The sequence below is a fragment of the Carassius gibelio genome, chromosome A23, assembly GCF_023724105.1.
Source record: "Carassius gibelio isolate Cgi1373 ecotype wild population from Czech Republic chromosome A23, carGib1.2-hapl.c, whole genome shotgun sequence".
NCBI classification, from domain to species: Eukaryota; Metazoa; Chordata; class Actinopteri; order Cypriniformes; family Cyprinidae; genus Carassius; species Carassius gibelio.
The window spans coordinates 7,648,498-7,665,959 of NC_068393.1; the positions used below are offsets into that span (position 1 = coordinate 7,648,498).

General features: G+C 36.1%; 1 protein-coding gene across 1 annotated transcript in view; it reads right to left on the reverse strand.

Moving 5' to 3' along the window:
* LOC127944677 (bone morphogenetic protein 7-like) overlaps nt 1-17,462 on the reverse strand; it is a 45,152-nt gene that overhangs the window by 4,837 nt on the left and 22,853 nt on the right. The window contains exons 2-5 of the mRNA XM_052540836.1: nt 7,793-7,985; nt 4,052-4,200; nt 1,784-1,987; nt 521-597 (exon numbers count right to left, since the gene is read on the reverse strand). Coding sequence (XP_052396796.1) covers nt 521-597; nt 1,784-1,987; nt 4,052-4,200; nt 7,793-7,985 — 623 coding nt within the window. The remainder of the gene's footprint in view (nt 1-520; nt 598-1,783; nt 1,988-4,051; nt 4,201-7,792; nt 7,986-17,462) is intronic.

A 17,462-nucleotide genomic window follows, 5' to 3' on the forward strand; every position in this document is an offset into this window, starting at 1 on the left:
ATGGACACACTGACTTGAGCTACGCAGACTCATAAAAAGCTTTGAGCCATAAACACTGGGAGAGATAAAGTGGAACGTCGAGTGAGAAGGAAAAAGAACAGAGCTGAGAGAAGAAACAAAAAAAATCATGTTAAAACCGATTAACACCATCGAGCTGGTTTTTGGAATATTTTAGAATAAATTCAGCTTTGAGCACAGAAATAAATTACAATTTAAAATATCTTACATTATGACAACTGTTGTTTTAAATTCTAATAATATTTCACAATATTTCATGTTTTTACTGTATTTTTTTATTTATTATTATTATTATTATTAAAAAACATTTGTAAAATAAATGTAGCCTTTTTTAAGCATGAGACACTTCTTTCAAAAACATGAAAAAATCTTACAGACCCCAAATTTTTCAATGGTAGTCTATATATATATTTGCCCTTTGGATGATTTTCTGATAATTACAAATGACAATTACAAAAAAGAAGGTCTGAAAAGAGAAATGAAGGGGTGAGGAATAACACACCTGCCATCCAAGGTCTCGAAAACTAACGTACAACTCATGTTTCTTACAGGCCTGCTTCTGATCAGCACTGCTGTTCTCTGAAAACAGAGAGAGAGAGAGAGAGAGGAATTACTGAAGAGCAAAGAAACCTTTTACAGAATTTTATTTTAATAATGACCATTTTATCATATAAATGTAAATGTTTCCATGATAAGGCCTGTTAGTCAAACAGCTGAAAGTATTTCAAATATGGAGTTCAAATGTGTGAAGGGGTTTTGAAGCTAATGTTAAACTGTGAGAGACATGGAGAAATATGAGGTATAGGTCACTGAAGTCATGTGAAATACTTATAACCCTCATACCCATGCAGAATATCGACCCAGATTCATTTAATAGCCATTTAGCACTGTAATGCTATTACTGTGCAAAATAACCTGCAGAGAATTACACAGTAATAGGAAACACATGAACACACACACAATTCAGCTCTGCCTCTCCTTTGCCTTAAAGGGACAGCTCGGCTTAAAATGAAAAGTCAAATCATGTTGGACCAAACCAGCATGCTGTTATTTTTGTTTTTTGGAGCTTGAGCTGCGAAGATTATTAAAAATGTCAGATTCTGTGTTTTAGTTCCATGGAAAATTTGTCAATTTTTTTTTGAAACATGGATCATCCTTAGCTTTTTGATAAAATAGTCTATTGTGAAAAAGAAAGTACACTTCAGCATATTTTTTTACTTTAAGATTAAAGAAATGTTACTTAAGTGTGAACTGAATGTTATGTTACCAGTCACTTAATTGCTTGTTATTTTCGGTTAGATTTAAATATATTATAGTTTAAGTTTATATTAAATGTAATAAGTTGAACTTTTGAGTGCTTTTATTGAACCACTTAAGCCGGACTTAAAAACATTAATTAAGTTTTCTTTGAAATATGGTTCAAGTGCTGAATACTGACAAGTATTTATGATCAACTAAAATATACTTGAATGTCATTTCTATTGAAGCTTGTATGTTGTGTTTCAGTGTAGTAGAAAATAACATGGTTACAGTTAATAATGTTACTAAGTACACTTAAGTGACCTTTTATTTCATTTACATACGATTTGAAGATTTGAAGTACAAGGTCTTAGTTTCTAAGCAAAAATCACAATGGAAAAATAGTTAGCATGGTATTGTTTTCAGTACCTTTCTTTCTGGTTGTTACTCCTATCCTTGCATTTGTTTTTCTTCACCTGCCTTCACACTTTTGTACTCAGTATATTGAAAACACACACACACACACCTGCGATATTGGCTACACGCAGTGCCTCCTGGCCCTTGGCGGTTTTGGAGCGGTTGGGATTGCGCTGCTTGTTGCCACCATGTGGGGAGCGGATGCTGCGGATGTGGACCTCTGTGGCTTTGAAGAAGGCCACCATGAAGGGTTGTTTGCTCTGGGGTCCGCTTCGGCCCACCAGCCCCGCCACCCAGGGGTTCGCGCTCTGACCTGCAGGGGGAGACAGAGAGATTTCGGCACATACAGAGACACAATGCACCATTCATCCGAGATCTGAGAGGACACAATAGCATCTCTAAAATTGTAACATCTTGGAAATGCTGACAGGTACAAATCCCAGAAGAGAAGTTATACAGGGCCCTTGAAAGATGTTTTTCAACTGTGTAGCAGGAAGCAAACGTTTTCCATGTGTGAAGCGGTTCTTAAGAGACTTCCACACATCACTCAACGGGACAGTTTAGCAATCTTTCATTTAGTCAGAGCCTGTGGCCTAATAAATCATGTAATATGCACTATATTATAATCAGTTTGTGTCTTAGATGGTCACAGTCTTATAAAACAAGAGAATTGTGTAAGATAGTGTGTGTGTTCTCCAAGAATATGCAATTTCTGATGTTTATTTTGTCTAATCTCTCTCGCTCTCAAGAGCGCTTTTAGTTCCGTTTACTCAGAAAATTCCTGTATTTTCATCTGCTTCTGTCTCTGTGCCATTCTGGACTCCTTTTACCTACACACCAGCTTTAATGTGTGTGTGTGTGTGTGTGTTTCCTGCTAAGAGGAAGGAATGCTCTCTCTGTCTCCACGCCGAGGTAAAGCCGGGTTGCCGGTAGCCTACAGCGACAGGGTAGGCGTCCCGCAAGCATGTCTCGACAAGCACGCTGATCTACATGAGCCCCATAATACACTGCACCTGTTGTCATGCTAACACTTAAAACCTGTAACATCCTGTACACACACACACACCATCCTACTCACGCAGATTCAGTACAACACACACTCCCACTGCGGCTGGCGATGAAGTATGTGAGTGAAAAACATAGGATCAATTCTGCATTAGTTGTAACTTATTTAGGACAGCCATACCAAATACTGACCTCAGACTAAACAACACACTTAATATTGATTTCTGCTGAAACGCCAGACTAAGCATTAATGATCAACACATCTAGATTATGACAGATCAGTCCTGTGCATTCTTCATTTGTATTAGTGGTCTTGAATCTCAAGGTTAGTTGATGAAGAGTCAGATCATTAGCACCTTTCTAGGTTCATTTGTGCACAGTTGACTGGTTCTTCCTCTTTCAGATTATATATACAGTGGGTTCTAAAGGGTTGAGACTACACTGAAATTCAGTATAATTAATAATCAACCTTTCAGATCATGCATCATTTTTAATCTGATCAGATTGATCATGTCTATTGAAGACCCATCAAACCGTGCCAATTATTATTATTGGTATACTTTGTTATCAAATTACATATAATGACGTATTTGAATCCTACTTGATTGACTAAAACAAGCGCTCTAAAATTCACCTGGATTTAACATGTTTAAACTATAATACATATTTGAATTAAATTGCAAATATCATGCAATATCAAGCCTTTTAGAAATGATGTAGGGAAACATTCAGAATTCTGAATGATACTTGAAGCCTGTCTTTTTACATTTAACCCCCTGTTCAACCTCATTTATGTATTAACCCCCCGGAGCCATGTGGAGCACTTTTTATGATGGATGGATGCACTTTATTGGACTTCAAAATTTCAACACCCATTCATTCTCATTATAAAGCTTGAAAGTGCCAGGATTTGTTTTTTATATAACTCCGATTGTATTCATCTAAAAAAAGAAAGTCATATACACCTAGGATGGTTTGAGGGTGAGTAAATCATGGGGCATTTTTCATTTTTGAGTGAACTATCCCTTTAAATTGCAAAAAAAACCAAACAACAAAAAAACATTATAGAAGCATTTCTCCAGTGGTCTCAGAATTTGGACCCCACTGAAGAGGTTTTGTTTGAATGGCCTGTAAATGCATTGTAATAAATTGCCCTTCAAAGACACTGTAAACATTTACTGAACTGCATTGAACTTTTTTCTGCATTTAATTGTTTTTGGCACACAAAAGCAAAGGCAAAACAAGCCGAGTGCTCTGCAGCATGGGCTAAGAAAATCACTGCCGTCTAAGCAGTCTCTGACTGTGATGCAACATGATGTACTTGTTTCATATTTTGACCCCTGTGACCTGTGGCATGTGCAAATTCACTTACCATCCAAACTTTCCAGAGCCAGCTGCAGGCCCAGGTTCCTGCCCGGGTTCAGCACCCAGTGGTTACTGGTGGCTGTGATGTCGAACACCAGCCAGCCCTCTTCTGCTGCCCAGATCACCCGTGAGTCCAGCAGGAACAGATCTGAGTCCCTGATGGAGACAGAGCATGTGAGAAAAGGGGCATTTGTACAAGAGAAAAGTAGCATATTTTATATTTTATGTCATTTCTTTTAAATGAAGATCTGGGATTTCAGTTGTTTAGCAGTTATTACTCTTGTTAACTAAAACTAACTAAACTAAACAAATATAATTTATTTTTTGAAAATAATATAAACAGTAACTGACAAACAAAAAAACAAAATATAACTTAATTTCTGTCCAACATTTCTCAAGGCAACATTTCTCATTTTAGCTTAGTTAAAGTTGACGTAATAAAATAACTAAACTAAATAAACTAAAATCACAAGCTAAAACTTCATGAAAACTATACTGATATAAAACAAAACGTAATTACAAACGTAATTAATTAAAATTAAACCAAAAATATAATAATACAAATAACTAATTCAAAAACAAATCAAATATAACGGTATATTGAGCTTTGAATATTGTTAGGCCTTGGAGTCAAAAAGATCAAAAATCAGAGGCATTCAGATGATGCGATCTTTCTTGTGTCCGCTGAACTGGATCCAGCTCTGTCCCCAAGGCCTTGAACTCCAAACTTTGTATTTGTCTAGCAAACTCTTTAAGAAATGCCTCTGGGATGATCTGTGGCAGAGTCAGTGACAGATATCTAGAATGACATCCGTATCCGATCAAAGACATACAAGAGGAGAGAGGTGGAAGGCAAGTGAAGTGAAGCAAAAGAAAATCAAAAGGCTTGCTGATACAAATAATGATATAAAGGTGTGACTTTTGATTTGATTTGATTTACATGAGCAGCTTGAATACTGTCTGTATGAACAAAGAATACAGTCAAGCTCAGTTCTACTCTCATAGTAGATGTGAATAAAATCCAGGAACTTCCATTCAGTAACAACATTTATTTTTTAATAAGTTCAAATGTATCCAAGTCTAAAAACATATCTCATACCTGTTGATCTGCAAAAAATATTCAATGTTTCAAACTTCAGCTTACTAAAATGTTTAATATTTTATTGAACTAACTTTCATATTTTAATCAGAAATAAATATTTATGTGGAAATATTTGTATTTAATTTTTTATTTTCACAGAATATTTTTTTTTAGCTTTTAGTGGCTAATCATATTATAATATTTAATAGAATTTATATAATTACTAACAATATAATCATTAATATTAATAATAATAATAATTAATACTATATATATATATATATATTATACGTATATACAAAAGTTGTAAAAGTTGTTATCTTATAAACCTTTATCTTTTATTTTGTTTATTATATTACTCAACTTTTTTTACAAAATTTTTTTGTACTTTTTAAATTGTAACTATTATACAACAAATTTTCACATTTTAATAAAAAAAATTTAAATGGAAATAAAAACTAATATTTAGTATTCAATTAATATATTTTTAGACAGTAATATTATCATATTTAATTCACATATTATATTATATTATATTATATTATATTATATTATATTATATTATATTATATTATATTATATTATATTGTAACCTTTCAAATCTGTCAAGTTCCTTTTCTACTCACATAATAACAGTAAAAAAAAACATCTGGTGACTTCCATACAGTAACATCAAGTCTTACGAATGGAAGCATCAAAGCAACTTTATCCAGATCTAGAAACATATATTATGCTGAGAAACTGCAAAAATTATGAAACGCTTTAAACTTCACTTTACTGTTTTAACAAATTTTCAGGAACTCTCAATTTTGTATAGTAAACCACTGATAATTAAAAACTTCATTATTTTCACAGTATTGATTGGAATGACCCTTACAGGAAAAGATGGAGAAGGTGGCAGATAACGTGAAACAGAGGGAAAGGAGGAATTGAGTGGAGAAATGGGAGAGCGAGAAACAGAGCACACGCTCCAGATGGTAAGCCCCGGGGAGCACTTCATTTCCTTAATCGACAGTAATGGCTTTATAAACGGCTGTTGATCTCAGACTGTGGCTGCCCTGCACTAAATCAAACAGAGGAATTCAGAGCAAGAGAAGACGACAGCGAAAGAACGAGACTGAAAGTCAGCATACAACAAAAGACAAGGGAATCGCTGCAGGGAGAGGAAGCGGAGGGACTGGAAGCTCATGAACACACTTCAGACATTTCAGAGACTCAGAGCAGTTCAGGTGCTCAGTGTGTGTGATCCAAACACCTGTTCTGCTCAACATCTGCCGCCTCAGCCTAATCCAGTCTCATTTATCCCTCCATTTCTGTCTCTTTTCTCTCCCTGATGGGAGCACAATGGGGAGTGTTTTTCCCCACAGACCTGGCGAGGCAACCGAGGCCTTCAGCAGGGGTCGAGCGGCAGGAAGGAGGAGCTAGACGCTCTTGAACCCAATTCACAGCGCGGGTCACACCGATGTTCTAGAAGGTCCCGAACGTGATGTGAAGGGAAGCCATGTGGCACACAACTGATTCTTTGAGAGGAGCGCCGCTGAGTCGGAATAGGAAACATGGCGTGGTGCGACAGTAAAGTTTGGGTTGGGATGGTTAGAGTGAGTGAACACTGTGTGTGCGGCGAAATGAAGTAGAAGGAGACACAAATCAAAAGAGTTTACAGACCAGAGGAGTCGAGAGCTTTACAGCCCTCAAGAGGAAAGGGTTTTCCTTGGAAGTCGCAGGCAAGAAACAGCCACCATAAAAATGTTTTTAAGTATATCAAAGGGATCTGCACACATTTTCCTATATTTCCGATGCTGATTTGGAGGGAAAATCTGCAGAATTTGAGTAACACAAGCTCCAGGGGGTGTGATTAGATCCACACCTAGGGGGCGGAGACTGGTAGGTTTAGGGGTGGAGCTCTGGCAGAAGGGTGGAGACGGGTGGGAGGAGCTGGAAATAATATTTATTTATCAGTAAGTATTACGTTTCATGAAGTTTGGATGATATGATCACAAGATATTGGCGAATAAGTTATCATGAGCCTCAGACAAAAACATAGCCTCTATCTGCTAAAAGATTATATCAATAAAAATTATTTTGATACAGTTTTGTCAGGAGCATGTCAAAATGATACACCCAAAATTTCATGCACATCAGATTAATGTACTACTATAGGATGAGTCTAAAAAACGGTCGGCCAAGAATATGTATGACATTATTTAACTTCACCGATCGGATGGTTACAGTGTTACTAAGGATTTTTAGTTGCTGCAGTTTTGCCATTTTGGCGCAACTTTACATGCGTCCTCGAAGCCCTCTGGTCTATGTGCACAAAGATTTTCTTTAGGTTTAGACATTGCATTCAGGAGATAAAAGTCAATTTGTAAAAACATAAGTAGCATATTTTTGCCAGCAATGTCCCTAGCTATTGTGTGCAAATTTTATTGAAGATCTGGTGAATAGCCTCGAAGATAAAGGTGGAAATAAAACTGCCAAGAACATTATTATAAGATATTGACCCAAGGATTCAGAGTAAAGAACAACAGATTCTAGCCCCAATGATTCTATAGAGTTAAAATAGAATATACAAATAACCTAGTGTCCGACAGATGTGTGTTTGCTTGCCTAAGAGCCCTAAATATAACTGATAAGGTATCTCCACGGTTTACAGTGTAGATGTACCTGTCCGAATGTTCTTCCAGCACCTGGTAGACGCTGATGCGGAAGGTCTCGTTGTCAAAGCGCTCCGGAATGAAGTCCTTGTAGATGCGGAACTCCGCAGCAGTCACCGCTTCACCCTCCGGAATCTTGGACAGGTCAAAGAGGAATTCTCTGTGATGGCGCCTCACGGGTAAAAACTCCTTATCGTGTTCAACTGTAACAGTAAAAGATAGGCATCCGTGTTATATCAGCACTTCAAAACAGCGTCGAAACGTTTCCACGGCAGAGAAAGCTTAGCTTGACATTCACACCGTGAACTCACGTCACCTTCATTTGCACTATTGCCGCCCGCAGGCGAGTCAAGCCGCAATTTTCTGGTTTTTCATGCATAAACACAGAGCACATTTCTAGACAGATGTTTGAACTCTCCAGAGCCACTGATTGAGACACAGTCCCGCAGACAGCTTTATGTGTCTCTCTTTCTCAAGCCATTTCTCTCTTCTTCACTATTTCCTCCATCATCTGGACTCTGTGAGGCAGAAGTCATCTCACACATTTTGCGAGCTTGGGATTGATTCAAACTGGCTGACCAAATCGTGTTTACATTTTATCATTGTGAAAACTGTCTGAATGTTTTTTTCCAAGAGGGCAGATTCTGACACTGAGCCTGGAGTGTTTTGGTAGGCAAGGAGCTTGAATTAAACTGATTGTCCAACACAAAATGAAAATTCTGTCATCATTTACTCACCCTCATGTTGCTCCGAACCTGTATGAGTTTTTCTTCTGTTGAACACAGAAGAAGATATTGTGAAACAAGTCGGTAATCAAACAGCTGATGGTCGCCACTGACTTGAATAGCATTGAAAAAACACTATGGAAGTCAATGGCTACCGTCAACCAACATTCTTCAAACTATCTTCTTTTGTACTCAACATAAAAAATAAAAAAATAAAACGTCCATGTCAAGTTTTCTGTATTCGACTGGTTGAACATCATGACCTTTTCTGCTTGATATGCTGTACAGTATTTAAGATTAATGTTTTTGGTGTGCAATGTGTACTGACAGAAAAAATATTCCAGATACACAATAAGAAAACATGAAGAACATGTCTGTGGAACTCTCACTTTTCAGTGATTGATAAGCTCTGTCAGGGACTGAAGACAGCTCTCCGTGTGTCTCTCTGGCTCTTGTTCTGTCTTTTATCACTGTGTGAGAGTGTTACACACACACACGGAGACAATAGCAGTCTTGTTGACTCTTCAGTCAGTGCATCAGAGCCAGAGAGAGCAGCTGTCATCCTCATACCTCTGCTGAGAGCCGTGAATCATGGGCTGAAGAGACTGCACTGTGTGAAAATGAAGCCTAATGTTTCTCTCTAGTCGATTTTACACAGCGAGTTCCAGACTCTGTGATCTGATCTGGTGGTTCTCAGCTGGTTCACGATCAAGTGATGACCCAGCAACTAGCACGTTATTAGTAATATCATTTTAATATGGTTTTATTAATTTAAGATGGTTTAAAAAACATATTTTTTAAGAAAAGTTTCATTTGAATGACTATAAAAATGTAAAATAGAAAAAGGTGTGCGTAATAATGTAACATTTTACTTACAGAATTTAATTTATGAAAAAAAATCAAGAAAATTACACATATTTTAAAGATGATAAAATATGTAATGCTCTAATATCACAAATTATTCATTCATAAATATAATATTTCATCATATGACATTTTACATCCAGAACTAACATTGCCTTGTCCAAAAATAAAGCTCCAATTACCTTATATTTCAAGAGATTTATCGATCTTAACACACAGCCATGAAGGTCTGCAGGGGACATATCATTTAATGCATATATTATATTAATTACATATAATTTCCTGCTTGATGTTTCTTTTTTGTATTCTTGAACGACTTTGACTTTGAACATGACTTTGCTGGCTGCACCACTTGAAACTATTTTTAAAAAATATTAGCAATGAAGCAGTTTCTTTAAATATAGAAATAAAAGACATAACAATATTATAAATAATAATAATAATAATTACCAGATTACTTAATAAGGGTTTAAAAATAATTAAAATAAAACATTTTTCATCCTCATTCTTCTGCAAAAATTAAAGAAATGCTTTCCGTATGTGTATTCATGTCCCTGTACTGTATACTATATTATTTATTTATTTATTTTATAAATAAAGATAATTAATGAAAACATCAAAGGGATAAATTAACTGTCACTGATGACAGATGTCACTGACCCATTTATAGAATCAAAGTAAACATAAAACAAAATGAATGTTAAAATCATACAATAATAACACAATGATAAACCTACAAAGAAAAAAAAAAGAAAAATCTGAGGAGAGAGGTCATCTAAGTCCACACAGCCTTTGATAACACAAAACAATCTTATCCTTCTCAGCTCAGATAAATATGTTTTGCTTTACTACCTATGCACTTTATTTACATTTCGGATTGCTATTTAGCTGATGTTTATGACAAAATAATTTCAAGCTAATTTCAGCTTATTTCTATCCCTGCATCCCTTTCTCTCGTGTCCTTCTCCAGATCCTTTCATCACCTTTTCCACCCATCCTTTGGCCTCTCCGTCCACCACTATCTTTCCTCATCCTCCTTTCATAGCACCTTTAGAATGGCAGCACACAGCACAAAGGCCCTACTGTGCAGTAAGGTGAAAGAGAGCGAGGCAGAGCGCACACGGATCCGGTTACCCTGCAGTGACGATTAGCAGGGGGCATTCCGTGTCTCATTGTCCCGCTCTTCTCAGAGGACTGGAATTGTTTACACACCGTTCTAATTCAGAGCTGCCCTTCCACTGAACCCCCTGGGTGCCCCCTCACAGGGCAGACGCAACACCAGGGCCACCTGTGCCCGCTTGGCACACAGTGACGCCTCTCACAGAGACACCCAGAACTCTACAGCAGCTCTAAAGCTCTAAAGCTCCATAACAATGATGCTTCTTTCTTATTATGCAATACGTTATGGGTTCAAAGCCAGAAGAAAACAAGAGCTATTGCACATCTGACAGCTGCACTATAACCTGTATCATTCAACACATGCAGAAATGGATTCTGGATAATCATTCTAAAGGCCCGTTCACACCAATGATAATAGCTGTAATTTTAAATAAAATGTTGCGTTAAGAAACATTGACAGTCAGTCAGAATCCACTCGACAGAGCTCAAGCATTTAGCTATTGTGCTTTGCTAAAAATCCTTCGCCTTCACCTAATTAAGTGTTCATGGTTAAAAATGAGAGTTTTTTCTAAAATTGCTTAAAAATGTCTTATTATGCTACATTATCACCAAATCATGGATTCAATTCAAACTTGTTTTCTTTCAATCCGCACAGGTTTTGTTTTTTGTTATTCTTCGATTGGAGGCCTAACCGATTTTTAAAAGAAAAATGCATGATTTCTGGATAATTTTGGCCACGTTCATTAAAAGGAACACTCCACCTTTTTTTGAAAATAGGTTTATTTTCCAACTCCACTCGAGCTAAATAGCTATGTTGTACCATTTTCAAATCCATTCAGATGATCTCTGGTAGCAGTTTTAGCTTAGCTAAATTCGGCGATGGTAAAAGTCAACTGTGTAACTCTTGGGGAGTTTGAAAATGAGCCTATTTTCAAAAAATGTGGAGTGTTCCTTTAAAGACTGAGGAGCGCGAGCTCAGTTGAATGAGGCTCACGATCAATCATTTCCAAAAAAATAATTACAAAGCTGTGTTAATTGAAAGTAGACAAGTTGATAAATAGATTGAATCCAATATTTGGTAGCAATATAGCATAACAAGAAGATTTATAAGCAATATTTTGTAGGCTGGATATTTTTCCTGGGAATACTACAAGTGTAACCAATGTGATACATTTAACTAGCCATTTTGGAAAGAAGAAAATTATTTCCTGGTCAAAATGAATGGAGTGAAAAAATGAGGGATAAAGCAACAGAGAAACTTTACCACATGCTTGTAATAAATAGAGTTAACATCCTTTTGTGATGATGCTAATATAGCTATTGTAATATTATCTTTATAGTTATCATTGTTGGTGCATCTCATTTCAGAGACTTCTGAAAATAAATTGACTGTGAGGTGTAAAATAACATATTTTTTTCTTATCTAACGGTTACTTTTCGTAAAACAAGGCTGCCTTGATGTATGTGCATGGCTGGCACATGCAACCTATTATTGGACTCTCATTTTCTTCCAAAAGTCTAAAGATTTAGTTTGTAACAGTAGAGGGAATAGAGGGAAAAGTGGTGACAAAAAAAATATATAATAATAAAAAGAGAAATAACAACAGGATATGTTGCTAGCTAGATTCAAACCCATTCGTCCATTTGAGCACCATGACCTAGCATACATTTTTGGAACATAATAGGATTAGAAAATGTTGCAACCTAAATCTCAACTCAATATGAACTAAATCTCATTTGAGGCTACACATCTTTTTCTCTTCTTCTTCTCTTTCTTTTTGCTTTCTTTATTCTCTTTCTGAAGTCTGCACCTAACTTGGGACGTTTCTTTTTAATTGTGTATCAAAGCAACACTTTTGAACTGCTCTATCTCTGTCATACACACATCTCTCTCTTCCTTCTTCTCTCTGGCTCTCCCTGAGTCTTGCTGTACTTCTGTCAGGGAAGATCAAACGGCTTGCTCTAAGTGCTTTTCCATTTCTCTCTAGATTTTATGGATGACGTGCACCAAGCTGTCATTGCTTCACCCTTACACCATTTAAACATACCTCCAGGAATGTGGTTAAATGACACACACACACACACACTCCTGATAATGTAGACCAGAGCACAGACGCCCATAGAGTCATGCTGCATTCAAGTGTATGATGCTTCAACAAACGGTTTCACATGAAATGAGTTTAAGTGTAAATGATAAAACACTAAATATATTGTTTTATTGTATATAAAATTTTTGTGATCTTGTGGTTGTCGAATATTGTAGAACATATTCATGATTATTATAATTAATGCTACTTTCACATGCTTTCTGTTACTTCCTGCTTCCCACTTTGAAGTCATAATTATGAGCCTTTCACAATGAAATGCTTTGTTTTCAAAAAGAATAAGAAAAATGTACAACTCCAGATTCATCCTTGCCTACTTCTTGGAGAAATCTATTCTCATCTGATTGTACAGAAGATATTTGGGATTTTGAGTGAAATGTGGCATCCATTTTCATTGACAACTATATGTTATTTCCGCTATATTTCGGTTGAATTAATGCTGTTTTCACTTTATAAAATACATACAATAGGGATTATAGCATTGATTATACAATATGGTTACTAATATACATGACCAACACAATCTCATGACAGTTTATAACTATATTTCTTTTTCGTACATAGTAAATTGTATGATTTCATATGAAATCACCACCTCATAAAATATGTTTACGTAAAATAATATTTGTAGTGTTCTCATGACATTGGGTTGTGACTGCAATGGAAAGAGAAAGTGATACAGATGTGATGAATGAATCAAACTTAAAAGTCACTATAGCAATAGTTCTCTCAGAAATGGAAAAAAAAGTAGCAAATCTAATAAATAAGACTTGAGAGGCCATTCATGTCCAATTTCTGACTAGGTGCTCATATTTACAATAATTCTGATAGCAAGTGGAAGCAGCATAACTATTAGGACACCTGTGTGAACCTGTGGAGAACGGACTTCATAAATCCACTTAAAATCCCCCTGAGAGCAGCTGGAGAATATGACTGGAATTCTAAGGATAATTAGAAGATGCCACATTTTCTCATCTAATGCAATGACTGGGAAGAACCCATGAGAACTGATTCTAGGTGATGGCAGTTTGGCTGCATCTTCAAACTTACACAGTGTTCTGAATGCTTTCGACCGAACCAGAAACAAATGATTCAAACAGCCACCTGTTCATCAATGGCATCAGCAGAGCGAGACCAGAGGATCCTCACAGTTGAGCTATTTAATGAGTCTCTTCACATTTTTCCCCTAGTTCATGGCGTCATTGTCTGCGCACAAGCAAGGCTTCACAGCAAATGAGATCACACACAAATCCACTCAAAACAACACATGGCTACAAACACAATGCATGTGGCTACAGATACACCATGGTCTAAGAAACATCTGCAAACGCACACACACACACACAGAGTGAATGATTGCAGCAGTTGTTCTGTTCTGTAACCTGTAACCAATAAATAAGATCTCCAGGCTCAGAGCAGCCAGAAGTGATGACACAAGAAAACATGCATCGCCCATCCATAAAGCCTTCGAAAGCCAAAATCCAGGCTGTACCCCAAACCCGTGTCCCGGCGCAGGTGCGCTCCCACTGTGGACAAACACACCCTCCCTGAGCTTGGGCCGCCGCAGGCATTGAATCTCTCTGTCAAGGCTTCCACATTAAAGAGGACTTCATGGGCTATGTGGAGCAGATGTAAAGCAGCCTTCTCTCCAGCCTCTTTCAGTCTTCTGTTCTTTGACGGATGTCCCATGATGCTCTTTGGTATCATTACCCCATAATTCGATGAACAGCATTTTCAACGTGCAGGACATATTGAAGGGTTTGTTCTTTAAAAAAATAGACAATAGCCTTTAGTTTGCATTACAGTTCGGCAAAACCATGATTTTACTACATGTCATTTCTATCATCCCCAGGTGTGATTAGCTCACTATGAGTCAGCTACATTTTTAGTCCGTTTTCCAAGAAAAGGGGGATTGTAAATTGACATCTAAAGCAGCAGAATGTTGGCAGTTCATAAAACACTGACTATGGGTGTGTTCACACTTGCAGTTTATTTCTCTTGGTTCTTTTGGTTAGAAATTTGGGAAAAAATAATAATAATACACACACACACACACACACATAAATATATCAGGGGCATTTCCTCTGAGGAGGCAAGGGAGGCAGTGTCTCCTCAAAAAGTTAGATGAGAAAATAATCATATTACAAAAATATATTAAAGTCTAAAGGTTACTTGTTTGTTATAAAGTAATACTGTCCACCTGTCCACCAGCGACACCTGCAGGTAAAGTTACAGTGGAGGCTTGCCTCCCTTCGGTCCATTGACTTTCTACAGAAACCCCAAAGCCTGCCGTGACTTTTCTGGAGGCTTATTGAGATTAATGGAGGAAAGTAGAGGCAATGTTTTCATCGTGCTATAAGTGGATATGATCGGATAAGGTTGGATGTGATTTGTTTGTTTGATAAATCCCGCCTCTTGTTTTTGTGCGATCTCTTGTCTAAAGGAAGAAAATGATGGCGTTAATGACTAATTATAAAGTTAGTAAACAACTCTCCAGCTTAGATACCACTACCTTGTGTCAAGTCCAAATAGAACTTCAAATGGTCTGAAAACTTGATGACTGCATCAGTTTTTAGTGAGCATTCAGCATGAAGATATATCTTTGTGCCTGTGACTGTGTTTACAGAGCTTTTATGACAATGACCCGAAATAAGCTACTTTTAAAAAAAAATAATAAAAAAAAAGGATATTGGTAACATTTTTCATTTAATGAGTTAACTAACCTTAACAAACAGTGATATTTTATTACAGTATTTATTAATCTTGGTTTACATTAGTTGATACAAATAAAGTTTTTCATTATTAATTCATGGTGCATGAACTATTGTTTACAAACATAACTTTTGATTTTAATAATGCATTAGTAAATGTTGAAATAACTAAGATTAATAAATGGTATAGTAGGCTGTTGTTTATTCTTAGTTCATGTTAACTACAGTAGTTAAATAATGTTAACTAATGAAACCTTATTTTAAACTTTACAGAATATTGTTCAAATTGTTACTGTCTGATTGTTATTTTTGGAATAAATATAAAAAAAGCATAAAAACACTATGAAATGTATAATTAGTATTAAAACTGTTAAATTAAATAAAAGTAATATTAATAAAATACAAAATAGATTTATATTTGTTCTCTTTTTATGTAATATTTATATATAAATATATATTTATATACAAAACTGCCTCCTCTTTTTAAAACATCACACACATTTACATATTATGTGTGGGGTCTGACATCTGCACATGCCTAGTAGTTAACGTCATGACGGTACTGCGTTTCTATCATAAAATTATGTAAATAACTGCTGAATTGCTACAAACTATTAACTTTTTACCACAACAAGAATAGCAATGTATAGTGAGAGAATTGTAATATTTATTTAGGTCATGACTTTGTAAAGGATTGCAACTACAATTAATAATATTTTTACATGAGAATTCTAATATTTTTATATTAACCTATTGGTCAATTAATCTATTTACATTGCTTAATGAACATCTATTTTGACAAATTATATTTTATATAATATATTTTAAAATGTATCCCGCATTTATGTGAGGGATTAGGGATATAGTCACTCCCAAAATGTTGCTGCTTGTACAGTATATGGCCCTTATGAAAAACATATTTTATTCAAATTCTGAATGGATTGTATTTAGCCTAGAAAGTGCACAAATAGCACTTCCTTCATAATCACTAAGGAAGTGTCACTTCAGTGCACGGCAATCTCACAAAATTCCTTCATAATTATTGAACCTCTAATTTACATTGTGTTACAGTGAGAGGATTCGCGATCGTGCGAACTGAATCGAACCAAACGTACCAAGTGTAAGCATGCCCTATAATATAGTGCAAAACACCTATATTAATCAGAATGAACAGTAACTTTTATGTGAACTTTTATTTGCACTACTTCATTTGTCATCGAGATGGCAACACTGGTTCGGGCTGTTGTTTAACAGCTGAGAAAGAGATGGAGCAACTACAAAATAACAGAAACTCTGACAAAAAGACGCCAATGTCTTTGTGTATAGTAATTTATAATATAATGTAGTGTGTGTATAGTATAAGAATGAAATTTACTTCATGAGCACCATACGTATACACTACCATACGCATAAGGAGTCATATGATGTTTCAAAAAACACATTATTTTCCACATACTGTGCATTATTTTTTCTCCTCTATGCCCGCCTCCTGAAACACGTTGATTTATCGGTCTGAAAAGTGAGGTGTGCTCTGATTGGCCAGCTATCCATTGTGTTGTGATTAGCTGAATACCTCAAGCATGTGTTGAAAATTTCACGCATCTCACCATACAGTGATGCTTCTCTCGGTCAGAACACTGGTGCGACAAGACAATAACAATAAAACCCATTACAAACGGGCCATTTGCTGCATCCAGTGGGGACATGTGCTTAAAAAAAACATAAAACCATGTCTGCATTTGTCATCAGAGAAATTATGAACTAAAAACACTACTAAAAACTCATGTTTGAATCATCAGTGGCAAATCCTTTAAATGTAAATGTACTTACAGACTGTGAGTCAGAACAGCTGCCATTGTGGTCTTCTCTCCCAGAATCAGGAAACACATCTGAAAATTTGGGTTGAACTGTTCTGGAAGAGTGTTGTAAATACAACTTAACCACTGATTTCCAGTTGTGTCCTCTTTCGGAAGACCAAATAAAGTATTTTCGCTTTCACAACAAAACACAGCTTCTCTTCAACATGGTGCCGGTGTCAACAACGAGAATCAAACGAGAAGTTACGCTTTCTTTCTTTGCAAGAACGTTTGAAGGCATTTTGGAAATCTTCCCACATCGTGAGGTAGACATGTAGGGCATTTGTCAGAACCAGTTTA